This window comes from Catharus ustulatus, chromosome 16 (assembly GCF_009819885.2).
Source record: "Catharus ustulatus isolate bCatUst1 chromosome 16, bCatUst1.pri.v2, whole genome shotgun sequence".
Lineage (NCBI taxonomy): Eukaryota > Metazoa > Chordata > Aves > Passeriformes > Turdidae > Catharus > Catharus ustulatus.
Genome location: NC_046236.1, coordinates 1,076,701 through 1,103,150, shown reverse-complemented (window position 1 = coordinate 1,103,150; position 26,450 = coordinate 1,076,701). Strand labels below are relative to the sequence as shown.

Here is a 26,450-nt window from a genome sequence, read left to right as displayed (position 1 = left end):
CTCAGACACAGGAAAATCTCCAGGGGCTGGGAAGGGTGACACAGGAAGAAGCTTTCCAGAATACCTGTTGCTCTTCCCAATCCCTGCTGTCCCCAAGTGTGATCTCCCTGGCAGTGCTCTGCAGGGAACTGGCCCAGTCTCTGCCCACACTAGCCTCCAGCAAAGTGTCCCCAGTGGGTCCCTGCTCTGTCCCTGTGTCCCTGCTGGGGGTTACAGATCTCCAGGCCCTTGACAGACGCTGGTGCACCACCAGCATGGAGGAGACATGGCTGGGAGTTTCAGCTACTATTGCTCCTCTGTGCCTGGGTGAGCTCTGGTAGGAGCTGGGGAGGCAGCATGGGCTGGGCAGGCTGTGCCTGCACTGCCCAAAGGCAGCCCAGTTGTCCCTTCAGCCCAGAGAGGCAGCTGGTGTTCCCAGGGCCACTTCCCACGGGTGTGCCAACAGCCAAGACCTCTTAAAGCTGCTGGACTGAACCTGGCAATTTGGAGCTGAAAGAGTTCCAAGGGCTCTGCCAGGACTCTAGTGTTGCTTCTCAAGAGGCATCACTTCAGGATCCAAGAGGTGTGTAAATGAAAAGGAACAGCCTCATTTCATTAAGAGGTTGAAGAACTGGCAGCTTTGAGCATTTTGTCAAGCTCAAAGATCTCTGCCAGCACCTGAATCCGATAAGTCACGTGTTTGGGCTGCTGGCAGTGCGCTGGGAAGGCAGGGATGAGATAAGGGAGACATAGCTGAACCGGCACCAAGGAAACTCCTGCAGGGGGGAGACAGGGATCTTTCTGTTGCCACCCCAGCTGTCGGCACTATCCCAGAGGGCACAGCAGCACAGACTTGGAGTTGGACTCAGTGATCCTTGTGGGTCCCTTCCAACTCAAGATAGCCTGTAACTCTGCCAGACCATCCTCAACACACAAAGGCCACAGCAAGACAGGTCTTCTCCTAAAAATCTATACTTCTCCCTCTTCCAAGAGTAAGGGAGAGTTAAAAATTCACCTAACCCACTACTTTAGAGGAAGCTGGAACAGGGAAGCCAGTACTGCAGGTTGCTCCGGAGGCTCTCCAGGAGACACCGCCCTCTGCAGCCCAAAATCCAGACTGGTTTTCAGTGCCCGAGATAGGAAAGAGGAAGAAAAATTCCTGCTAAGACCAGGCAAAAGGTTCAGTGCTGCAGACACAATCCCCTATGGAGTGACTGCAGGCACCCAGATTGCCCTGCTGATGCAAATTACCAGTTATGAAATGGAGAAATTTGTTAATTATTTCCCTTTTCATCTATTTATTATGGGTTTCTTTTTTATTGCTAATTACTTTCAATACAGCATTAAGTAGGATGGAGGTTTCTACTCTCTGATGATGGCTTGATGGCTCTTGAAATAAATCTTAAAGAATTGTGTTTTCTCACTATTTTCTGTCTGCCTTTCCCTATCACTCTGTTTTAGTAGTTTTTCTTGTATTTATGGGGTCTGACTTTTTAAAGCACCCTGTATTCCTGTTCACTGCATGGATTCTTCTCTCCCCAGATTGCATGCAGTCAGGTTGTGATCACTGTTCCCTAGGCAACCACCAACAAAATTATAGGTGTGATATATGTTATAATTCGTGTTTATATAAAAGGATTGTATGAAATAAAATAAAGTAAAAAGAACCTTAAAACACCAAGCACCCGGGGCCATAGACAACGGCCGTAATTAGCATATCAACAAGACCTAGCTCAGCGATCTCCACAACGGACGGGAGAAGGACCTGTTAAGTACCACACATCAGACAGCCGATCACCTCCGCTGGTTCCCGTAAGCACTCCCAAGGAAAATTACACATCAATGCAGAGCATACACAGCCTTCATCAACATGCAGGAAAGACCTTTGTCCAGGGCAGCACCAGAAAAAAGATTTAATCTAAATATGAGAATCTGCAGCAGAAACAAAGGAAATTCTCGCCTCAGGCCAGGAAAAACTGTATAAAGCTGGACTCTCTGCGATGGCAGGTGGTGAACACAGGGGGATCTGATGCGGTAGAGATCAGATCAGCGTGTGTGTCCACCCAGTGCCGACCCCGGGCTCGGCTCTGTCGTGTTTTCGCTTGTGGCTTCCCAGGACCGTATTTTCGGTCGCAAAAATAAAAATTGCTGTTTTGCTATTTAATTGACTTGATTCGGTTATTATCTATAACATAGGGCTATGATCAAGAATTAACAGCTTAAGAAAGTTAAAAAAATTAAAATGGTAATTGCAAGACTTCATAAATCTGCTGAACCAAGACATTCCCAGCTGAGCCACTGGTCACTCTGGAGGGCTTGGAGACTAAGACCTTGATTCAGGAATTAGGGGAAACAAAACATTACCCACCAGCCTGTTAAGGTAAATTCAAACAAATCTCATAAAGGGCTGCTTCTTTTCTGTCAGAATTCTGAGGGGACGCTTCAGTTAACAAAGAAATTGAGGCTGTACCTGTATGGAATGTGAGAAGAACTGAAACTAAAGTGGTTGTGCAGGGGGGTGGCAGTGAAGGTGAAGCAATTCAATGTTCTGCTGCTGACTGCAATCCCAGGGGAAGCAACAGAGTGATTGTGAAGTGCAGTGTCCTGATAGCCACGGTGGGCAGGAATGGAAGAATCCCTCCAGCCTGCCCTGTTGCTCCTGACAGTGTCCAGGTGCTTCCAAAAAATCCCAGCAACAGGCTGCAGAAACCAATTCAAACATGCCAAGCTTCCCAGAGTCATTTGGCAGAGTTCTGACTTTGCTGGGACTTCTTGTGCACTGAGTGAATGTTAGGAACATGCCTTGGCATTTGGAGCGTTTGAGAAGGGGTGACCAGCCTGTGTCAGGATGAGGTCTCTGCAGGACACTCTATCTGGAGATGTTCCTTCCAAGACCTGCTGCCCCATGGTGTGCTCAGTCAATACCCCAGGTGTTATTTCATGCTGCCTTCCACCACTGGCACACAGAGCTCACTCTTGCTTCACACTAAGCTTTGGTGGGAGCAGCTGCTCTACTCAGCTCTTCATGCAATGAGCAGTCGCCTTCCATATCTGCTTCGCTCCTGCTTGTGCCCAATGGCTGGTGTTCTGTGGCTCACTGGGAGGGACTTTGAAAAACATCTTTACGTGAGATGTTCTGTGGGACAAGAACCAGGTCCCTACTTCCCCCACCTTGCCTGCCTCTGCTGCCCCTTGCTGTGGGGGCTCAGGAGCCCAGGCATGTTCTCCAAGCAAACCCTGGCCTCAGCCCACCCGATGGGAAAGGTCTAAGTCTGCATACACCTCCTTTACGGAAATGGTGCCTGTTTGAAGTGTGGAATGTACACAAGGGATAGGATTCGCAGGTGGATACGCTGAAAACGCAGCCCTGTGCCGCACATTAACCTGTGAGCGCCTGTTCCGCTGTCCCAGGGTCCTTTCTGAGTCGTTTTCTGATGTCTTTTATGAAGTAATGTGAAAACAGTCGGCCCCAGAAGGCAGCGCTGGGACCATAGCCTGAGGGGATCCCGAGGTTCCGCCAGCCCCCACCGGGGCGGCCTGAATACCCGTGTCCCTGCCCGGCCGGGCTACCCACGACCCGCGGGACCGTCGTGAGCCCCGGTGCCCCCTTGCAGACCCCGAGTCCCCTCAGGGCCCCGACCCTCCATGGCGACTCTGCTGTCCCGCCAGGCCGAGGAGCGACGCATGCGCGGTGGGGGCGGGTCCGGCTGCTGCGGCGGGGCCATGTCGGGCCGCCGGGCGCGCGGGCGGCGCGGGCCGGGGGCAGGGACAGGGCGCCGGACACAGACCCCGGAGCGGCTGCGGGCGGAGGTGTCCGGCAGCTCCCCAAGGTGCTGGGGGCGGCGGGAGCGGAGCGGTGGAAGCGAGGCGGCGGACGGGCTCTGACGCTGTCCCTGTCCCGCAGGCGCAACCGGTTCTGCCCGCAGTGCGGGCTCGCCGTGGAGCCCGAGTTCCGCTTCTGCCCGGCCTGCGGCGGGAGGCTGCCCGCGCCGCCCGAGGAGCACACCGAGCCCGCAGCGCCGGCACCAAGCCCGTCGCCGGCCCCCAGCCCGTCGCCGGTCCCCAGCCCATCTCAGGTCCCCAGCTCCGCCGCCTCCCCCTCCGTGCGGGCGGCTGCGGCCCGGCTGCCCCGTTCGCCCCGCAAGTCCCGGCCCGGCCTGGCCGCACCGCTCCCGGCGGACACGGTGCTGACGGACCAGGGAGGGCGGCGGTGGAGGCTGGTGCGGCTGCTGGATCAGGGCGGCTGCGGGCTGGTGTACGAAGGTACTGCGGGGCCTAGGGCGGGCGGAGGGTGGCCGGGGGGGCGAGGGGCGGGGTTCCCCGGCTCTGGTTTCGGCGACGGCGGTCGGGAAAACGAAATCCGGAAAACCCCTGAGCTCGCGGAGCTGGTGGCAGTGCGGTGTCCGCCGGGCTGCAAGTGACCTGCAGGCTTGCAGGATCTGTCATTCATACAATACTCTGTGGAAGGGATCCACAAGTACCCTGTACACATGTACACAAGGGATAGGACCCGGCCCTGCACAGACACCCCAACAATCCCACCCTGTCCATCCCTGGCAGCACTGCCCAAACACTCCTGGAGCTCTGGCAGCCTCGGGGCCGTGCCCATTCCCTGGGGAGCCTGGGCAGTGCCCAGCACCCTCTGGGGGAAGAACCTTTCCTGATCTCCAACCTAAACCTCCCCTGACACAGCTCCAGCCGTTCCTCACTGGGCATCTGCCTGTCAGCTACTCTGCCACCAGCATAATATCAAGCCGAGGCCAGGATGCTCTGTTACTACGAAATGCTCATTGTTGGGGCCACACTTCCTCTTTCTGTTCCTTTAGAAAGAATTTGCTGGCACTGTGCAGGAGTTCCTGTAAGTGGTGTCAATACCCACTAAATGTCAATTCTCAGCCAAAGAAAGCAGCTACACCACATAGGCTGCTTCTCACCATTTAGTAAGTGCTGATCTTTTCAGTGTAGTTGTAAACATTCAAAGGGGAGTTTTTTGATCTTCTCCTCTCTTGTTAACTTGGAAACTGTCCAGGAGGAATCTTTTCTGTTACAAGGTTTTGCCTAATATTTGGCTTTGCTTTCTTCTTCATTATTCGAGCTGTTGCGTAACAAAGTCTAAACATCCATCTATGTTTTTAAAAAAATGTGATGCAAAGGAAAATCAGTAGTGGAGGGTGCTTTTATAGAAATGGGTTTTAGGTGACGAGCAGCAGGTAACCTGTCGATAGCACTTGGTCTAAGAGCAAGAGAAGAGGAACTGCTTTGAGGCCAAGTCATAGGTGCAGATCCTTTTGGAGAAGAGAAGCCACATACAATTAACATCCATACAGAGCAGAGGGACTTGGCATCTCTTCCGGACTTGTCAAACCATGGAGTGAGCTGGAGGGAGTGCTCAGCAAATGAATTTGGGGATGCCTTTGAGATTCTACTAATGATCTGTTCTTTACATACCCCTCAAAGCCCCCCCATACTGTAGCCATGCCCAGATGCTTCTGTGACTTAAGCAGCACTGCACTTGCAGCATGTCAGGGTGCTGAGCTCCTGGAGCAAGGTAAGAATTATTTTGTAGTAATCTGGGAAGGCTCTGTCACAGAGGCTGCTTAGCAAAGTTCAAGAGAAAGAAGCAGAGGATGAGTTAATCCAGCTGCACAGGCTGCATTTTATGATGCATAACCACTTTTCCATGCTCCTGTAACCACATCTATTCCATCCTTCCACAGCGCAGTCAGCATCTGGAACCTGTCCTCAGAAGCAAAGCTACTCCCTCAAACTTGTGAGTTTTGACCTGTTTGGGTAAGGAATGGTGCATAGAGTACTGTGTCCTGACCTGTTTGGCTGAGAGTATCTGAAGAATTTGGAGAGAGTGGTCAGAGAGTCCCCTGCTAACTTAGGAGATGGATCTAACCTCCTGAGGGTGTTGTATTGGGATTTCAGTTGGCTTTTCTGCTAAAGGTGTGAAGAAAATATGAGGATTAAAAACCCCTGAAGCCTTAATCACAGAAAGCTGCTGCTTTGATTGACCAGGCTCAGGAACATGCAGAACTGAACGTGATGGTGTGAGGTGAAGATCTTGATTCAGGAATGTCAGACCAACTTTTCTCCTCTCTGGCAGGTGTGCACGCACGCTGCTGAAGTCTGGGGAAACTGGAGAGGCTGGGATTTGGTGCTGTGTTGAGGCTGTGTGAGAGCCAGCATGGACAAACTGCGTAAAGACAGAGCACACTTTGAAATCAAATAGGAATTACAGTTGGAGTTCCAAGCCACTTTTCCAGCTTCTTTTGTAAATATCTTGGGTTCCCCAGAAATGTATTGTTTCTAGTAACAGCTGTTCTGTGGTGGAAATTCAGAGCTGAAAGACTGTTCTCTACTGTGGCTCTTGGGCGTTGCTGGTCTGTAGGAGGAGCAGTGCTGACTGATAGCCATCTCTGTGGGGCTCTTGAAGGCTCTTAGATAATCCCTCTGCCTTTTGTCAGAGGAGACATGTGGAGGATGGAGAAGGAATACAGTGTGGATGAGAAAAATCTGCTAAGTGCCACAAAACTAGAACCAGTAGGTGGTAAACTGTAATAAATTCTGTAAGCAACACTCCCAGCTTCTCTGTTTTGGACCTTTTGGTTGCTTGGTGGTCTCCTGAGCACTGTGGGGTGTGATACAGCACATGAGAGCATTTTGGCTCTGGGGTTTGATGGCCCACATGGGCTCACAGGCAAAATGCAGAGTGAAATACCCTCTGGGACATGGTCTGTGTTCTCTGCAGCCTGCTGTCCTCCAGCTATCTTTGATACCAGTTTTATATCAAACCAGGTAGAATATAACACTGTTGCTTTCTCCCACGCGTGATAGCAGCTGTTCTGGGTTAGTGTCGAATAGACGCAGTGTGTAGGCAAACAAACACTCAGTGTGAACTATGTGCAGTTGAGGTTACTCCCTGACAGCAGTACCTCAAATGTTACTAATACAGACTTTCTTGTCTCACTTTCTGACAGCTAGAATAAATGTTACAACTCTCTGTTGAGACTGTGTGTTTGCAGAAATGCCCTCATCCCTGCTGTGGTAAGAAGGTCACCTCTGGCTCCCTTTAATGTAACAGCTGTGGGACCAGAGCTCTGTCCATGCTGTGCCTGGACTGCACTGCCTGGCTGTTGTTAACCCTTAGACAGCTGTAAATGGCCTGCTGGAAAAGCCCAACCTGAGATGGCCCCTCTCCTGTTCTGTGCTGATGCTCAGAGTTTATGTGGTTGTTAGGGGCAGCATTAAATAGGGAACCAAAACACCTTAGCTCTGCTCTCATCTCTTTTAGTTGATCTTTGCTTTCTTTAAAATGAGTAGTGAAGGTCTTATAGCAATCTTACCCGAGTTTCCCCTTCCAGCAGGATGTTTGTGGCTGAAATAACACTCCTCCCTGTTCCCTTTAGGATGCCAAAGATGGGAGGATCTACAATGAACAGAATTTCTTCCAGCGAGCTGCAAAGGCAGGCACAGGTTGGTGCTTCTTGAGAGGGCAAGGACTAAAGATAACTGGCATTCCTCTCACATCAGTTATGTGAATCTCTTGAAAGGCCAAGTTAGGATAAATTAATGCCCTGCTTGGTTATTGCCAAAGTGCTGAGGAGTTTGGTCATTGCCTGTTCTCCCAGCAGTCTGTGTGCTGTAAGACAGTGCAGTATGAGCACAGCTGTCTTGTGCTCCTCACTCTGTCTTGATGTGTCTGGGAACTGTCCTGCAGCCTGACTCACCTTGGCTCACCTGTCCCTCTTCCACGGGTTGTTCTGTCAGCTGCTCTCTGATACTGACTCCATTGTTGCCCCGAAAATGTAGGCAGAAGGGATTGAAGAATTTATATAAAATCTACACTTCTGGGAGAAGTGTAAAAATCTGCTTGTCCTTCCCCCTCTCTCTCTCTCTCCTCTCCTTGCTTTCCCCAGCCCTATAGCAATTCCATGCCATAGCTTGCTCTGGTATTCCCAGAATCTTCCCCGTTCCATTCTTGCTCTGCAGTGCCGCATGCATTGACATGCCAATGCACACAGTCGGACTGGAGTTCTGGGGACAAAGTCAGAATGAGAGGCTGCTGTCAGCTGTCCAGGGCAGAGCACACCAGAGGAGGAGCATCCTTGACTCCTTCCTCCTGGAGCATCTCAGCAGCATTTGCTGCACTGTCCTCTTCTCTTGTAGTGGAGAAGTGGAAGAAGTGGCATTCTGTGCCATTGCTGGGCATCCCCAACTGTGTTGGCTTTGGACTGCATGCAGACAGCTACAGGTGAGGTGATGGAGCTCTTGGGCTCAGTCTGAGCATCTCTGGCTTTCCCTCTCCTCTGCTTGCTGTCTACTAGTCCTTCTGTCATCGTCCCCTGGCTCCTGACATTATGCGCTGCTCCTACCATTTAGTAAATGCTTTGCCTCTTACTACATTGTTTCCTTCAGTCCTTGTGTTGCTGATGAAGTTACTGCTTTTGCTGCTGCTATCCCTGAGGCCAAGGGACACCTTATTCTGGTCCCTTGACACTTAACACAAAGGCGAGACTCAGGCTGTGTGTCTGCAGCACATGATGAGCATACCTGTCTCCTTTATAAGAAGTTTTCTCAAAAGTCAAGGAATTGTTTGCCCAGGTCTGCCTGAAGTGGGGTCCAATGGATGTCACAAGTGTCTGTTGCAGGGTCTTTTCTCCTGCAGGTTTTTGGTGTTCTCTGAGTTGGGGCGATCTCTTCAGTCAGTCCTGAGTGATGGCCTGCACCTGCTGAGGGAGAAGGTGGCTTTTCAGATTGCAATTCGTGTGGTATGTGGAGAACCAGTCCTTCCCAAGAGATTTTTTCAGAAAAGACTTCTAACTTCCTTCTGGATCTCCCAGAGGTGTTTTAAAGCTGTTCCAGGGGCTGGGGTAGGGTCTCTAAGTAGGATCTTTCAAGCCTACTGTAAATTTTAGTCACATCTTTTGAGCACTGTGTCACTTTGAAGGAATTTGGGATAAGAATGAAAAAACCTGACCTTTGAACTTGAAATCTGTGAGACATGGTGTTTTTAGTGCTCCTCTACGTGGCTGCAGGGAGCTGGGGAAGCTTGGTGATAGCCAGGGTGCTGCAGGAACCTGCATGCATCTGATATGCTCCCCGTGTTTATTCCCAGCTAGACTGCCTGGAGTACATTCATGAGAATGAGTATGTGCATGGGGACATCACTGCTGAGAACATCTATTTGAACCCAGCAGACCTCACACAGGTAGGGAGCAGGAGCGTACGTACTGCCAGGAAAGGGCACTGGAGGTGGGAGTGTGACATGGGATAAGGCAGCCTCCAGGTCCCTGCCTTGGGCAGGGCAGCAGAGCAGGCTGGGCAGCGCTCAGGCAGGGGCTGTGGGGCAGCACTGGGGGCTGCTCTGCACTCAGGTGGGTGCTCTGTGCTGCCCTGCAGGTCACCCTCGCTGGCTATGGCTTTGCATTCCGGTACTGCCCTGGGGGGAAACATGTGGTTCGGCGTGAGGGCAGCAGGACCCCCCACGAGGGTACCATGGAGTTCATCAGCCTGGACAGCCACAAGGGCACAGGTGGGTTTGGGTTTGTGACACTTGTTGGAGCTGCTCCTGTGGTGGTGCTCCCTGGAGCTGGGGCTCCCTGCTGGCATTGCTGGCGCTGCTGCTTTCCAGGCATTCACATGCACCAGGAACCAGGTTCCTATTTGTGCTGTTCACTCCTGCCTCCTGATGACTGCTGTTGGGACTTGCCAGGTTACTCAGTGATTGCAGCAGGGATGTTCCTGCTCCATCTGGAGCCGTGGCTGCTGCAAGTGCGTGGGGAATAGAAAACAGGGCCCTTTGTGCTGGCTTAGCAGGGATCTGTTTCAAGCCAGACTGGATCCCTGCCCAAAACAGATTTGCAGCAGGCTCTGCTCTGACCTTGAAGCAATGAGAACTGGAAAGGCATTTAAATCATAGAATCACTTTAGTTGGAAAAGGCCTTTAAGTTCATTGAATCCAGCTGTAAACCCAACACTGCCAAGGTCACCACTAACACAAGTTTCCAAGTACCACATCTACATGACTTCTAAATCTCTCCAGGGATGGGGACTCCATGCTGTCCTGGACAGCTTGTGCCAAATTCCATCCTTCTCCTGGTTGGGATGTGACTGCTCTTTCACAGTGTTCAGGCAATCTTCCTCCACAGAGGCTGGGAGGTGATTCCTGAATTATGTGAGTTAACAGGCTCCCAGGAATATTGATAGGCCAGAACACATCCTCATGAAGCTCTTGGATTTCTTTCCTTCTGCCCCTTCATGAGTGACACGTGAATGTCTCGTGCATCCCATTAGGACCATCTCGACGGAGTGACTTGGAATCTCTGGGCTACTGTCTTCTGAAATGGCTCTGTGGGATTTTGCCTTGGTCTGGTGAGCTGGACCAACTAAAAGCTGTGGTAGAACAGAAAGAAAGGTAGGAGAAATCATCTATTCTTCTGGGAAATGCTCAGCAGAAAGCAGTGAGGGGGGGTTGTGACTGAAATCCCCAGGACACCATACCCTGCTGGGATGTGGTAAATCTGGCAGCCAAGGCTGAGCCTGGCCCCAGGATGCGTGGTGAATGCTGAGTTCGGCTTCATCCAGAACACGGCCAGCTGAATTCAGCTTTTTGGGAATTTTTTTGTCTCTGTTGTCAAAGCCAGGTGCTCAGGTGCTTGCTCCATTGCTTCTCACCTGACAGGACTCTGTGCTGACTATTCCAGGTACAGAAAAGATGTGAGATGCCTTCTCCAATTGTGCTTCAGGCAGAGATCCTTTCCAGGTATGGGCTTGCTCTCAGTGGCAGTGGGACTCAGGGATGGGGGATTGACTTTACCTGAAGCCAGAACTTTCTGTGCTGGGGTGCTGGTCCAGAATGACTTCCAATGGTGATGGTGATCAAGCATTGCATGAACTGTTTGGCAGGCTGGGAACAAATCCCTTGTTTTCTGTACAGAAGAATGAGGGCTGCTTTCCATGATCTGCTTTCATGAACCTTGCTGAAGGGACAGCTGTGCTGGTGGGTTTAGAAATAAAATATCTGGGGCTAGAGGTCACTTCCCCATCCCATTTTGTTGCCCAGAGAAACTGTGGCTGTCTCATGCCTGAGGAGTGTTCAAGGGGTGGAAGCAGATGGGCTTCAAGGTCCCTTCCAACCCAAACCAGTTGGTGAATCTATTTTATTGTATAATTCTGTGATTCTTAGAGCTTTGTATTAGCCTTGGCTTGGTTTTCCTCTGCAGCTGCCTGGGGGAGCGGCAGGGTGGGGTGAGCTGGCTGCAGGACAGGCAGCCTGAAATGGCCATTTGGCAGCTGGAGTTTCTGTGCTGCTCCAATGTGAGTTCCTTTCTTTGCAGATGCCCTGGAGAGCTACCTGGAGCAGGTGATGGCGCTGGAGTATGAGGAGAAGCCTGACTATGCAGCCCTGCGGCAGCTCTTTAGGAAGCCACTGGAAAAAATGAAAGCTTCAGCTTACGACTCTGTGGATGTCCGAGTGGTGCCCTGAGGTGAGTGCTAGGACCTGCTGTCTGTGCCCTGTGCTGCCACAGGCAGGTGAGGACAGAGCAGGCTGGGCTGTGACATCTCTCCACCTGAGACCAGTCCAGTGCTACACAGAGGCAGGCTTAGCCTGTGTTTCCTCAAGTTTCTCTGGAAATACTTGCCCATGAAGGAATACAAGAAGGGTTAATAAAACAAAGGGTGAAATGCAGACTCAGGCCCTCTGGTAATTTTTTTTTTTTAATCTGAAGCTCTGGGCTGTACTTTTTGCTTTTCTCTCTCAGAAAGCAGCCTCTAGTTCTGGTTTGAGTGCCTCAGCCCTGAGGCAGTGGCTTTCAAGGCCAGGTGCTATTTTAGCCATGAGGCACCTCCAAGAGTGAGTGCTTGATACAGAGCCAGGGCTGAATCAGCCAAGGCTCTGCATCCAGCAGCAGGAACACAGAGCCAACTCTTCACCTAATTTCCTCTTGCTGGGAAGGAATTAAACTGATTCATCTTCCCCTTCTCTGCTTTTATTTTTTTCAGATCAAGGTTAAGTTCAGAGCTTTCTGCAGTGAGGCCTTTACCAGATATCTTTTAACTTTTACCAGTTTTAGAATGAGACGTTTTTATAAGTTTTCTTCCCATGTTAATGTGACCCAGTGCTGAAGTCTGAGCTGCTGCTGTACCAAGTTAATGTGAAGACATTCCTGCACAGCCGATCAGGGGAAGCAGTAGCTGGAGAACTGCAGTGGAGCCACCGTGAGCCAGGAATCTAAATCAGGGATTTTATTTTCTCTTTTGAACAAGAGCAGCAGCACATGGTTTTGTAATAAACTTTGTGGACAAGTAGCCAAGGGTGCTGTTGGTTATTTGGCAGATTCAAGGCCTTTTTCTGGAGCTGCTGTAGGATTGTGAAGGTGATTTGAGCCCTGTGCTCCTTGTGAGATTTGTGTAAATAGCCTTCAGGCAGTGCCACTGGAATTTTACCATCAGAGCTAAACCCTGACCTTATCCCAGCAGTTCTCCAAGCCTCAGGCCAGGGGATGAGGGGAAGAAAGACTAGGACCCATCTCTACTAACAAAACAATTTTATAAAAAAAAAAGTCAGTCAATAAACACTCACTACACTGTGTTTATCTGAACTGTTGCCAATGCCACAGTAACTTCTGAACAGTCCTGGAGTCCAGTTCCAGTGTTAACTTCAGTGGCATCTTTTTGTTGTACCTTGGTATTTCCATTCCTATGTGTTAAGGCACAGAAGGATTTTTCAGGTGAGGAAAACATGGCAGCTAAAGAGGCAAATGGAGTTTAAACCATGTGAGAGGTAGGTGAGAGAGCAGCTCAGACCTGCAGTGAGCCTTCATTTACCTCTGGGGTTTTTCAATAAAAACCTTGTATCAGTGCAGCAAATGCCATAGACAAGAAGGGAGCTGAGAAAGATCTAGTCAGAGTAAAAAGGCAGCATGACCTCAAAATAGGTCTTTCAAGTGGAAAAATTCAAGCATAGTGTTACATTCAGAAACTTGAGAACCAATGTCAATTAATTTCATTCATAGTGCCAGGCCTCAGAGGAAGCAAGGGACAGGACAGTTCTTTTCTATCACTAAAGATGATAGAACTGGGCTATGAATTTCATAGCAAGAGAAGAAGCTTAGCAGAGGATCAGACAATAAGAGATACATAAAAAGGCAGCTGTGAAGGGAGGAGATAGCCCAGATGTACAAGATAGACAAGGTTGAAGGGAAGGTGTTTTGGAGGTATTTACAATTATTCACTATCATCCCTGTATGACTGCAAGAGAAATACGGTTTCCAGGAAAACTTTTCCAGGAAAAGTTAAAAACATGAAGAAATCAGAGGCTTAAGAAGCCCAAGTTCAGCCTTTCTTCAGTATGTTCTGCCATGTTTTTTCTCTTGACTTGCCTCCTGTGCAGGTAATGGGGCTGGCACGGCTCCCTGTTTGTGGAATTGCTGTGGGGCAGTGCTGAGGTAGGTTTGGGAGAAGCTCCAGGGCTGCCTTCAACAGAAGATGTAGGACTGGCAGTGTTGACAGAAGAGTAGCCTGAGCTCCCCTCTGGGTTGGGATTCCTTGGGGTGAGATATGCCCCTGGCAGCTCCACCTCCCTGTGGGGTGCCCCAGGGCCATCCCACTCCCCAGGCATACTGTCCTCATCACTGGAGTCCTGGCCACAGTGCTCTGCAGGGTCCAGGTACAGCACTGTCACATCCAGGATCCCACTGGGGCTGGTCACTGCAGGATGGGAAGAGAGAAACCTTAGTTTGTCCCTGTCCAGAACCACACAGGCATTCAGCACAGAGTCAAGCAGAAAAAAGTCAAACAAGAGCCAACCTTCTGTCTGCTCATACTTGGAGGGCAGGGCACTAAGTTCTCTCTCTACTCACACAGCATCTTTTCTTACCTCAGACTATCTGAACAGGTACAAAGAGATGTTACAAAATTAGCAGCCAGGCCCAGGGTCAGCAAAACCCAACAGCTAATTCGTGTTTCTAAGACAGCAGCTCATTCATCACATTTGGTGCACTGCAAACAACTGACTTTGAAACGCTGAGCAAATACAAAACCCCTCATCATGTTCTGAAGCAGTGCAGAGAAAGAACTGATAGATACCTCAGAGTTTAACAATTCTAACCACAGGGAAAGGGAAGAGTTTTTCCAACTGGTCTTCAGCTGAAAGTTCAGGCATCTGGTGCCTGAGAAACAGTTTTAAGCCAAAATGAAAAGACAGGTTTATTCCTCTTGGCTGCTTTTTATAAAAATAAACTGCTCACCATCTCCTTCTCGCTCGCCTTCGCTTTCCTGATCACCTTCATAACCAGAGCAGGAATCTAAACTCCAGTCAAGGAAGTTGTCCAGCAGACTTTCTTCCTGGGAGGACAGCTCTGCTGTGGGTGTAGTCACAAAGCTGCCTCTGTCATCCTGAATGCTGTCTTCCCTCCTTCTGTAGCAAAATACCCCAGAAATCACATGTTAAAAGCCAAGTCTTTTCCTGAGCTTTTCATAGGTATGTCAAGATGGTGACAGGCTGATCTTCAAAGATGCTGACAGCCACAAGTTATACTCACCTTTTAGCTCTCTTTCCAGAGGGAGAGCTGAGGAAAGTCTGAATTTCAACTACATTCCTATGCAAAGGACTGGGCTCTGGGTCCTCCCGTTTCACACCCAACAATGAGCAGAGCTGGCTGTAACTCATAACCTAAAAAATTAAATAATTAATTTAAAAAAAATCAAAGCACCTGTAAGAATTAGACAATGAGATTCCTGTAAGAACTAAATAGTCAGAAGGACACTACTTATTTTCTAGGAGAAATCTATCCCAGCTAGCTCTTCCCACAGCACTCAAACATCAGTTAAGAGCCCCTACACCTCAATTTTTAAACTCCCACTTTATTCACACAGCCTGCCATGGGGCAGCAGCTCTGCTGTGGGTGTCAGCCAGCAGCAGATGCAGCCTCAGCTCACCCACCTGTTCTTTGCCTATTTCTTCATAGCGCTCATCTTCAAATCTCTGTTTCACTGCCATTAGGGACACCTGTCTGTAATCCTTTGGGACATCATCATGGAAGCTGGAAAGAAAGATGAAAACTCCTATCTTAGAATGGATTCTATGAAACAATATTAAGAAAACCTGCCAAGTTAGGTAATTTCCCTCTGTCCCTCAGTGCTGTGCTAAGGGAGTTGGTGCTTCAGCAGCTTCATCAGGACACCTGGTGGCTTCTGAGCATGTGAGCATCCAATTCCTTTTCTGTCCCTGTTTTCTGTGACCCAGGGCCAGACCAGCTGGCAGAAATAGAACAGCTGTCCCTGAACTGAACCCTACTGCCTTGTGGCAGGGGAGCAAGGCAGTTAACCAAAGGCCCCTCCTTCACTGGGAAAGGCTGATTGTACAGGTACAGCACATTTGCAAGAGCTGCAATCCAAGTACCCATGTGCCCCCCACAAAGAGTCCCAAAACCATTACCACTTTTGGTGGAGGCTCAGCACGCAGGGTAACAGGTCTTCTTGAGAGAAACCAGTGCACTCAGACAGCTGGCTGGTCCAAGGGTGTGCTAGAGAAGAGAGTACATATACATGTATTGAATTACATATTCATGAAGTGCAGTAGTTCTGTAGTGAGTCAGCTTTTTTTTTTTAATAGGATAAGGATCATAATATTTGCAAGCTTTTATCTGTCCATAGTTTGTTCAAGTTCACAAACGACTGAAGGATAGGTTTATCTGCCAAACTGATGTTATACCTAAAGACAGAAACCTTCAGTCTCATTTAAACAAAAAGCTTGCATAGTCTGAGCTAATGCTCTAGTTCATCACTGCTATTAGGAGGTAAAATAGAATCAGAGAACCATGGATTGGTTTGGGTTGGAAGGGAATTCAAAGCCCATCTCATTCCAACCCCTGCCAAGGGCAAAGACACCTTCCCCTTTCCCAGGTTACTCCAAGCCACAGCTGCTCTGGACACCCTGTGCCAGGGCCTCCCCACCCTTACAGGAAAAAATTCCTTCCCAATATCCCATCTAACCCTGTCTTCTGGCAGTGGGAAGCCATTTACCCTTGTCCTGTCTCACTAGGCCCTTATAAATAGACTGCCCATGTCTCCTGTCATCTCCTTTCAGGTACTGGAAGGCCACAATTTGGCGTCATCCTGAAGCTTTTCTTTTCCAGGCTGAACAATCCCAATTCTCCCAGCCTTTCCTGACAGAAGGGCTGTTCCAGCCCTCTAATCATCTGGATTGCCCAATACAGCCAAACAGGCTGAATTCAGGTCTTCATTCTGAATTCTTAAACTTGTCCACCTCTTCTCCACCCTTCTCTCCACCTCCCCCAGGAAGTGATTGGGATATCTTGCCTAAAGACAAACTAACACCCAAAACCCCCCAAAAAAGTCTCCTTTGAATGAGAAGGCAGACTGGCACTCTGTGCTGCAGCTCCACCTGAGGTAAGATTGGTTACCTTGTCCATGCAACATCTGGGCCAGCACCAGTGCAGCAGCAGCCAGCTGGGCTGGGGAATACACACTGAGGCTTGTGTTCAGGAGGGACAGCTCACAGATGAAGCCGTAAAGGTGAAGAGTTCTTCTCTCCAGTGAGACAATGCTTGTCAGAACTTCTTTGTAGTCCAAAATGGTGGGTATCTAGTGCAGAGGTGGGAAATAAAAGACCAGCACAAAGTGTTTAAAACGGCTGTTTCCAGGTGCTAGGTTTTGTTTATTTAGGACTTTTTTGTTTAACTACTACATTGACATTGAAGCATTATCCAGTGAGAGAATAAATGGCCTACTAAAACTGAAGTTTTAATCTCTACAGAAGGCAGAGGGTTCTGCATCTGCATGCTCTGAGACATGCACAGGCTCCACAGTTGATTGAGAACACTGACATAAACCTCCAGCTTCATAGATAAGAACTGCTACAGCCTGACTTGAACAGCAGCCCAAGGGGGGGAATAGTCCATCTACTCTCCAAACTCACCCTTATCTTCCCTTCTAAGGCAGAAATGATCTCTCCCATCATTCTGACCAACTCTTCATATTTGTAGGAGTTGTCTGTAAGCCACACAGCTTCCCGTATTGTCAGCATCTCTTTGCTGATGAAACTGTAATGTCAAAGAGTAAGTTAGGCCCAGCAGAAAGGGGATTTGTGCATTTATGACAGATAACTGCACCCACAATGACCAGAGTTAAACAACTTCACAAGGTACTTTCCCAGGTAGACCAGCAAAGAAGGAATTGCAACTCTTTATTTCACCTGTAGGATGGAACCACCTACTAGTTTTTCCTAATACAGAAGAAATTCTTGGCTGTGAGAGTGGGGAGGCCCTGGCACAGGGTGCCCAGAGAAGCTGTGGCTGCCCCTGGATCCCTGGAAGTGTCCAAGGCCAGGTTAGATGGGGCTAGGAACAACCTGGGCTAGTGGAAGTTGTCCTTGCCCATGGCAGGGGGTGGAATGACACAATCTTTACAGTCCCATCCCTTCTAACTCAATCCAGTCTGTGATTCTCTGATCCTAATTCTTCATCTATGAAGCCTCTCCTAGGTTAAGATGCAAGCTATTAAGGAAATTAACACAGAATGATAATCTTCCACCACACCAAGAAGCTAATCTGAGTGTAAACAGGCTTAAGTATGGAACACTGCTGCTGTTACTCCTTTCCAGCTTTCTCATGCCAATATGGGTGTGAAAGACTCCAGTTGCTGATAGAATGCATTTACAGCAATCCACAACTATGTACAGTAATTTAATGAATACAAGCCGCACTGAGTAAAAGCCGCATTGCCGGGTGTTGGCAAACATTTCGTTCTTTGTCCATAAATAAGCCGCACCTGAGTATAAGCCGCATCTGAGTATAAGCCGCTCTGTCCCGCGTGCAACAAAGTTGCCAAATAGTAACAGAACCGCGGCAGGGCAGGGTTTACTGGCTCAGCTCGGGCCATGAGGGCTTGGGGCTGCCGACAGGGCTGGGTGGCCCAGCTTGGCGCTGCCGCTTGGCGGGGCCGCTCGGGGCCGGCTGCCGCTGGGCTCGCTCGCCCCGGCCTGGCGCTGCACCGCGGTGGCAGGAGGGGCACAGAGCCCGCCGGCACCCGCGGTGGCGATGGGAGGGGGAGATGGAGCCTGCCTGCTCCTATGGCGGCGGCACGCAGGGACGGGAGCCCCCCGAGCCGCGGGGCCAGCAGGAGAGAGCCCCTGCCTCCCCCCGGGCCGTGAGGCCAGCAGAAGGGAGCTGCCCCACCTTCCTCACCCCCTGTGCTGCCTGCACGGAGCAGCTTCACCCACCGCACAACAGAGTAACCAATTTGTAACAACCGCATAAATGCGGGGCTTTACTGGCAGGAGCTCAACTTTGCAGTTTGCACTGACTTGGTTTGCACTCCCGGGGTTGAAAATGTCAGAAAATTATTCACATATTGGCCACTCCTGAGTATAAGTCGCATTTCCGGTGTGGGAGCAAAATTTTGGTCAAAACGGTGCAGCTTGTATTCGTGAAATTACTTTTAAATAAGAAAAAAACCTGCAAGGAACTACTTTTCTTGCCTCATTTACACAGTCTGTGTTTGTATGTAAACACAATTAAACAGTCAAAGAGTAGTCAGAGAGTCTTTCCAGTTTTACAAGCAAGGGATGGGGAGAAGTTTGAGCTGCAGGAAAGAATTTGGATGATCACAATGACCACCTCTGCTCACCAGCCAGAATACTCACCGTGTGCAAATGACCATGCAGGCTATTCCCAAAAGCTGGAGGCGAGCACGAGGTACAGGTCTCAGTTTCAAGTAACGGTCCACACATCCCACTGTCATGTGAAGGCACAGGCTAGAAAAGTCCTTCATGGTAGCCACTTCCACCAGCCAATCCACCAGGATATACCTAGAACAGGAAGAGAGACTTAAGGAAGAACTTGGGAGATGATGTCCCACAACATGACATCCAACTGGGGAATGAGCCAGGCCAAGCAGAGCACTGACAGGTGTTCCTGAGATGCCTCCCAAGTGAAGATTCAACTCCCTCAAGTGGGGCTGTGGCTGCAATTGATCCTCTTGCAGCCCTCCTGGAAAACATGCCTGCTCCATCCTCTTCTCTGCACACCAACATACAGTGTGGGGAATAAACAGGAGGAGTTGGAAATGTGCGTGTGGCCAGTGGGCCATGATCCCATTGCCATTACAGAGCCATGGTGGGACACCCATGTGGCTGCAATGCTGCCATGGATGGTAACGTACTTGTTTAGGAAAGCAACACCAGCAAGGGGAAGTGGTAGAGTTGCCCTACATGTGAGAGAACAACTGGAATTTATTGAAGTCTGCCTAGGGAAGGATAAGAAACTTATCCATAAGGATTAAGGGGCAGGCTATCACAGGTGACACTACTGTAGGTGTTTATTCAGGAAAAGGGAGTCAATAGGGACTTTGGACAAGGCGTGAAGTGACAGGACAAGGGAGAATAGCTTCACACTGACAGATGGCAAAGCTAGATGGAATACTGGGAAGAAATTCTTCCCTGTGAGGGCCAAGAGGCACAGGTTGCCCAGAGAAATTGTAGAGATGTAGAGGGAAATAGGGAATGATTTCTCCCGTGGGGCCTCACTCCTGGATCCAAGTTCCTACCTCATTATTTCATTCATTCCTTTCTGCACAGTGAAGATGCTCTGCTTGCTGATAGGAAGGGAAGCTTGAAAGATTTGAGAAACCATTTCCCTGGAAGATTTTGCTTCTAGTCCTAGTTGGTTTCCACTCCCACAAGCTTTGGCTAAAGCTATCTGTAGTAGAAAGAACACAAAAGAAAGTATGCTTATTTTACCAAATAAAAACTAAGGCAGCAGAGGATGGTCCTCTTTTTTTCCTGCTGAAAACCGTGACATAGCAAACTACTTGAACCAGTAATTCTTACTTTGGTTTAAATATTGAACACATGGATTATTTGGGGCCAGTCTATTAAATCCATCAAAAGATGCATCTTTACTCCATTCTGCCACAAGTATGCAGAAGTTTCCCAAAGAAGAGAATCTGTAGAGTAGGTACAGACATGCATGTAAAGGTATTACTCAGCAATGCTGGTCCTGCTTCTAAAAAAGAGAAATCTAAACCTACAATGGCAGCACAGGAAGGACCAAATAAAGACTGTTTTTCTGGGAAAACTCAGTCTTACCTGTGCTTCCCAGCAGCCCTTGGCTGCATAGTCTCGTAGCTTCCTGAGACTTTGGAGGTATCTGCCAGGATCCGACATCTACAGAGAGGAACACAAACGTTTGTAAAAACCCATGGCCTTTACACAACAAACAGAAGAATTGTAGCACCAATATTCACAGAAAAAACACTGCTTGGAGGTGCATTATTTCAGCAACAAGTCTGTTTCTCATCATGACCCCACTGTTCTTAAGAACCTTTTTTCAGTTCTTGCCCAAGGTCTCACAGGAAATGAGAGCAGTCACTCACAATTCCAAGGGGACAGCTTTGGCAGATTTATTAATGACAAGGCAGGAGCCTCCCCCTCCTGTTCCCTTGGAGTAAAGCAACTTCTGTGGCACCTTGGCTACAACTGCTCATAGCCTCACATCAAACACCCAGGCAGACACCAGAACTCATTGCAGAGTTCTTAGCATCCTCCTTGTTTATGAAGGGGGTAAGCTCTGAGGAACAGCAATTCCTTTCTGAGGACATTCCTTACACATAACAGAGATCCAGAAGTTAGTGTAAAAGTTGTTTGGAGACAAAAAAATTACTACTTACAGCAGCTTTTCTGTTGTTTTCCCAAAGGAGGTAGGAGCTGATTAAACAACCCTGTTTTGATGATTCTTCAAGCATTTCAAGGGATTCTTTCTTTTTTCCCTCATCCTAAAAACAAAAGGCATATATTGGTATTCTTTCTGTCCAGACAAGTGGATGTCTCAACACTTCAGAAGCAACAGAACACTACGGTAAAGCTACAGAGCAGAATCCATCCCTTGGGAATGCCCTTCAGCCTCTGAGGAATGCTCCCACATCCACTCAGTGCTGCCACTTGCAGATTCAGGCTCTGAGAGTACAGTAAATTCACGAATACAAGCCGCACTGAGTATAAGCCGCATCTCTGGGTGTTGGCAAATATTTCGTTCTTTGTCCATAAATAAGCCGCACCTGAATATAAGCCGCTCTGTCGTTCGCAGCGAGGACCCGCGTGCAACAAAGTTGCCAAATACTAACAGAACCGTGGCCTGGCGGGGTTTACTGGCTCAACTAAGGCTGTGCAGGCTCGGCCCACTAGGGGCTGCTGACGGGGCCAGGTGGCCCAGCTCGGTGGTGCCGCTCGGGGCTGGGCGCCGCCTCTGGGTTCGCTCACCCCAGCCCCGCTCACGCCGCGGCGCCGGCCGGGCGCGGAGCACCCCCTGCTCCTGCCACAGCAGCGGAGGGCAGGGGCAGAGCCCCCCCCTCCTCCCCGAGCCGCGGCAATGGTGGCGCTGGGCCCCCGTCGGCTCCCCGAGCCGCGGCAATGGCGGCGCAGGCCCTCCTCCTCCTCCCCGGGCCGCGGCAATGGCGGTGCGGGCTCCCCCACTCCTCCCCGAGCCACGGCAATGGTGGTGCGGGCGCCCCTCCTCCTCCCCGGGCCACGGCAATGGTGGCTCGGGGCCGCCCGTCTCTCCCCCGGGCTGCGGCAGAGGAGGAAAGAAGAGAGCTCTCCTGCCTCTCTCCCCGCCCCCCGTGCTGCCTGCAGGGAGCCAGGGCAACAGAGTAACACTGTAACAATCGCGGAATGCCGGCTTTTACTGGCAGGTGCTTGGCTCAGCACCCTGGCTGGCACGTCTGGGGTTGTAAATGTCAGAAAATTATTCACATATTAGCCGCCCCCGAGTATTAGCCACACTTCCGGGTTTCCACCAAAATTTTTGTCAAATTGCTGTGGCTTGTATTCGTGAAATTACTGTAGTTAATGCTTTTCCTCAACCAGCCAAATGCTTTTTGGCTTGCTTGCCACTGAAGGCTTTTTATTTTATTTTTTGTTTTGCTAGGCATTACAACTGGAAGGTTCCTTTGAGACCTGAACATACTGCAAGCCTGTGATTAAGCCAAAATTAATTTCACTGTTTGCACAATTCAATAAAGTAAGTTAATAATGTTTCTTTAAACAACCAGTAAATTAAACTCACCAGAACAGGAACTCCTGGGCTATTTGAGGAGTATAAGAGCATCTGGCTGATTTATGTTTTTAATCAAGGTAAACAGCATTAGCATCACCACAAAAAAACCCAAATCCAAACCCATAAAATCAGAAATACTGCTCACCTCAAAGAAATTCAAAACCTTAGCCAAGCTGTGGAGAATAGATCCTTTCTGAGCCTGAAGAAAGCATCAGAATAAAGCACTGTTAAACCACAGCAATTCTTGCTAGTAATTTCAGACTACAGCTTTGGTTTACCTTTCAATCATTCCTCCCCCTTGCTTTTCTCTATGTTTTGTTATCCCTGAGATAGCACCGAACCTCTCTGAAGAGACAGTACAGGCCTCCAGCACTCATGATCTATCATGTGCAGGTTTGGCAATAAATTCAATAAAATGCCTGAGACACAGTCATTGAAGCAACAAGAGCACAGGAGGCTCCTTGGGGAAACAAAAGTATTTTTTCCCAAAATAATGAGATGCAGTTACTGACACAGGGCAAAGCCAAGGGCAGAAGGAAACCTGACCTTGTCAAGCTGACACTCTGCCTTGAGACTCTCATAGACCACAGCTTTACAGCAGCTTCCAGAGAAGGACCAGGGAGGGCGGATGAAGAGCCAGATAAAGGGGACTGCACACACATTCAGGTGCTCTGCCAAGCTGAAGTAGTGAGATGCCTTTATTCCATTCACTTCTGCACGCCCATGGCCTGTGATGGACACTGAACCAGAGAGAAAGCCCGGAATCAAGTAGAGTTTGTTCACAATGCCTGTTTGGCATTCAGTCAGGCCAAGACAGACTAGAGGAAACAATCAGGAAAAGGTTGAACTGTCTCTGTCATTTAGAACCTTAGAAATCATGGAGATTGCTAAAGAAGAAAAATCTTACTACAGTCAGGCTTTAGGAACACATAACCTAACTTGGGGCGTTCGTTCTATAGATACTAACTGCCTTGCCAGGACCCTGTGTCAGGAAGCTCCTCCTGTCACTTGCCAGGCCCTTTTGATACATTTAACCCACCACCAAAGTAGCCCGATCACAAGTTTGCAGGGGACAACACCTAGTCCTGAATTCCCAGGATCACTGAACACCTGGCAGCTTCGTGGCTGGTGCCTTAGCAGAGCAATGGAAAACTCCCTTGTGCTATGTTCCTATGTGCCATGCTATGCAAAGCCCCAGGGCAAGCTCCCACACTTACAGCCTTCATTGTACAGGTACGCCAAGCTCAGCTTCACAGCAGCTTCAAAGTTACCACTTTCAGCAGCCCTGAAGGGCAAACAGAGAAAGCACTTGAGGTTGAAATCCTTCCAAGCACCAGAATCCACAGTTTGGTCTTTGTGCCCTCAAGGACATGCATCAAAACATCAAGCCGTTGTGTTCCTCCCTCCCAAACTGATGTGCACATAATGGTCTGCCTCAGAAAGAAGTGACAGTCAGAAGGAAAACTATTATCATGGCATTTAAACCTGTTAAGGAATTCTCTGACACCAGTGGATCCCCTTCAAATCAGATGGATAAAAAGATGTCCCCCACCATTTTAAAGCAGATTTATTATTACACTTTCAAACTTTGTTACTGAAATTCACCTGTTTTTCAATACACTGGTTTGCACAAGAAGTGACCAAGCCAACTCAGAATTAGAAAGAGGACTATTCTCTGGAGCCCCCGACCTCATATGTTCATTCACATGGGAGCACCAGAAAGAGGTTTTAGGGAATGTGTTATGATCCAATCTGGAATATTAATGCCTGTGAAGAGAAATAACTTTGGTATATTCAACAGGTCCTGCTCTGGTTAAAGAGACAGCAGTGACCAGCTGCAGCTTAAACCTGACATCAACCATTTTTTAATTCCCAAAACAAATACTGTCCCTCTTTGTACAACTCATTTACACTGAGGACTTAATAGAAGAGGTAATCTTCCTTCAAACATCTTCTAAAAGGCCAGACAAATTGGATGTTTCACATTTACCTTTCAAACATCCTCAGATGGTTTGGAGATGGCCACAGATCTTGGAAACTTGCATGTGCCCAAACACTGGAATGATTATCCACAAGGTATTTAAGATGTGAGTGCACCTGCACAGAAGGAACACAAAATAATGATTACCAAAATAAAAGGATCAAGAGAAAAACAGGTCTTTGAAATCTTGTTTTAGAAAAGTAACTAATTAATTGCAAGTTATGTTTAACTTGTTGCCTGCTTGATAACCAGTAAGCAAGAGATGCCAAACCAAACCAATTTTTTCAGCCACAGTAATCTGGCAGGACAATTGCCACAGAAAAAGTACGAAAAGCAGTCAAATACTGCTACAACTCTTAACTTGAGCAGTGAGAAACGAAACTGTCGCTGGGATAGCAAAAATCTCAACCCTGCAGGCACTCTGTGGGTTTCTTCAGAAGAGAAGCCTGCTCAGTGTGCAGTCCAGGCTCCTGAAGGCAGAGCTGAGCACTGGTGCCTGGCAGAGGGGAGGCTGCAGCACTTACAGCTCTGACTGAGAGGATGTCTGCAGCAGGGAGGCCCTTCAGGATGTGAAACAGAACATCCTCGGGGAGGGTCAAGAGCGTCAGGACTCGAGGCCGTTTTATTATCCTTCGCTTTGAAGGGAAAGAAAAACATCTGGAACATCTACAATGAACCACTGGAAAAGAAAAACACAGGAATCTCAGTTAGTGACAGAAGAGCACAAGGAAAAAAGGTACTATGTAGTATTACTCATGTACACAGGTGTTCACTTGAGCACCTCTTCACTGCAGCAGAGCACACTGCAAGCACATTAACCAGGGAAATATAGCTCATGCCTCATAATGCCACAAGACTAAGCCACAGAGCAGAAAGGGCATGTTCAAATTGGTTAATGAAGCCAAGAGACTCAGAAGGGGTGGCTCAAGCGCTCTTCACTAAGAGCCCCTCAGAGTCCTGACTCCTGTGACCAAGTTTAATAGTGATAAATAGTTCAGCTGTCCTTGTTCAGAAACAAATAGTTTAACTGTCACTACTATCACTTCATTTACCTCACTCATGCCTCAACTTTTCCCTCTCAACTGACAGCAGTCCCTGGAACACAATCAGAGTTATAAGGAAGACCACAAAACCTATTCAAGCCTATCTTCCCAAGCAGTTGCTGCCACGGGTGCTAATGGAAGATCCATTGTCTGTATCTTTTGGAATATTATTTCAATGCAATATTTGTATACACACATATATGTGTGTGTGTATAAAATGTATTATCCTCAGCAGTATTATTGCCATGAAAATGGACACCCAAACTGGGATGCCACTTCAGCCTATATGAGCATCCAAATAGGGACCTGGCGGTGGTACATGAGCAACTCAATGAAAACTCCATTTCTACAGACAGAAAGTGGCACGGGTTCATTTCCAATGTGTTGCTTCACGAAACCAGAGTGAAGAAGAGAACTGTGGGGTCACCCACGTCAATCCCCCGGCCAAGTGGGGCAGGACCACATCCAGGGGGGTTTGAACAACGCCAAGGATGTGGATCCCACAATCACTCTGGGCAATCGAGTACCGTTGTTCAGCCACCCTCGCAACAAAAAAATTTCTCTTACTTTTGAACGGGGTGCCCTGCACATTCCTATGCACCCTGAAAACTCAGACGCCCGAGATGTTATCCCACGCGCAATACACATCTTGATCCCTTGGCTTTGAGGCCAGGAGAGCTCAGGCACAGCCACCAGCCCCAGCCACGTAGCCCGCGGTCACAGCAGGGCTGAGCACGGCCCCGGCGCGGAGCAGCGCACGGGCAGAGCCAGAGCCGGCCCCGAGCCCCCGCCGGGCCGGGCCGCACCGGCCTCGCCGCGTTTGAATCTGGGCGCGCAGCCGTCGCCCGGCCCCTACACCCGCAGCCGGTCCCGGCGGTCCCGCAGCCCGGGCTCTGCGTATCCCGTTAGCCCCCGCCCTCAGACCTCCTCAGGAGCCGCTCGGCAGGCAGAGCCCGCTCCGGAGCCGCCCCTCAGCGCAGGAGGACCCGGGAAACAGCGGAACCCGCGGGCAGATCCGCACTCACCGCCCGCCTTCATCGTGGCGCGTTCGCGGGAACTGAGCGCAGGGACCGAGCGCACGGCCACAGCGCCCAGCCCGGCTCCTAGAGAGCGGCCCGGGCGGACGAGAGAGCGGAGCGCCGGGGACGGGCGGGGACTGCGGGGCTGACACGCCCCGGTGGCAGCGCGGGCGCGCCCAGTGGGCGCCGGGAGCGGCAGGAACCCCGCCCGCCAGGGCCACCCACCGCCCGCGCGCACTTGTTTTAAACACAGCAGGCTCTGCCATTGGCCAGAAGACCATGGGGCGGGGCCGGCCCGCTGCGCGAGCTGTGATTGGTCGGCGAGGATGCGAATTCGAATCGGGGC

General features: G+C 49.6%; 2 protein-coding genes across 2 annotated transcripts; one reads left to right on the top strand and one right to left on the bottom strand.

Annotated features, from left to right (window-relative positions):
* Positions 1-3,624: 3,624 nt before the first annotated feature.
* VRK3 (VRK serine/threonine kinase 3) lies at positions 3,625-12,294 on the top strand. Its single transcript, XM_033074310.1, has 12 exons — positions 3,625-3,809; positions 3,884-4,242; positions 5,697-5,749; positions 7,392-7,458; positions 8,152-8,236; positions 8,651-8,753; positions 9,101-9,193; positions 9,385-9,517; positions 10,279-10,399; positions 10,689-10,747; positions 11,322-11,471; positions 12,106-12,294. Exons 1-11 carry the CDS (start codon positions 3,625-3,627, stop codon positions 11,468-11,470), a joined length of 1,407 nt encoding a protein of 468 aa, XP_032930201.1. The 3' UTR covers position 11,471; positions 12,106-12,294.
* Positions 12,295-12,389: 95 nt separating this feature from the next.
* Positions 12,390-26,229, bottom strand: CCNF (cyclin F). The gene is made up of 17 exons (XM_033073917.2): positions 26,111-26,229; positions 24,567-24,721; positions 24,052-24,158; positions 23,279-23,346; positions 22,608-22,801; positions 22,207-22,260; positions 20,677-20,781; positions 20,096-20,173; positions 19,555-19,706; positions 18,653-18,817; positions 16,928-17,051; positions 16,413-16,593; positions 15,425-15,512; positions 14,930-15,029; positions 14,529-14,659; positions 14,235-14,404; positions 12,390-13,695 (listed from the first exon to the last, which is right to left on the bottom strand). The coding sequence occupies exons 1-17, from the start codon at positions 26,121-26,123 to the stop codon at positions 13,298-13,300; spliced, it is 2,283 nt and encodes a 760-aa protein (XP_032929808.1). The 5' UTR covers positions 26,124-26,229; the 3' UTR covers positions 12,390-13,297.
* Between the last annotated feature and the right edge of the window lie 221 nt (positions 26,230-26,450).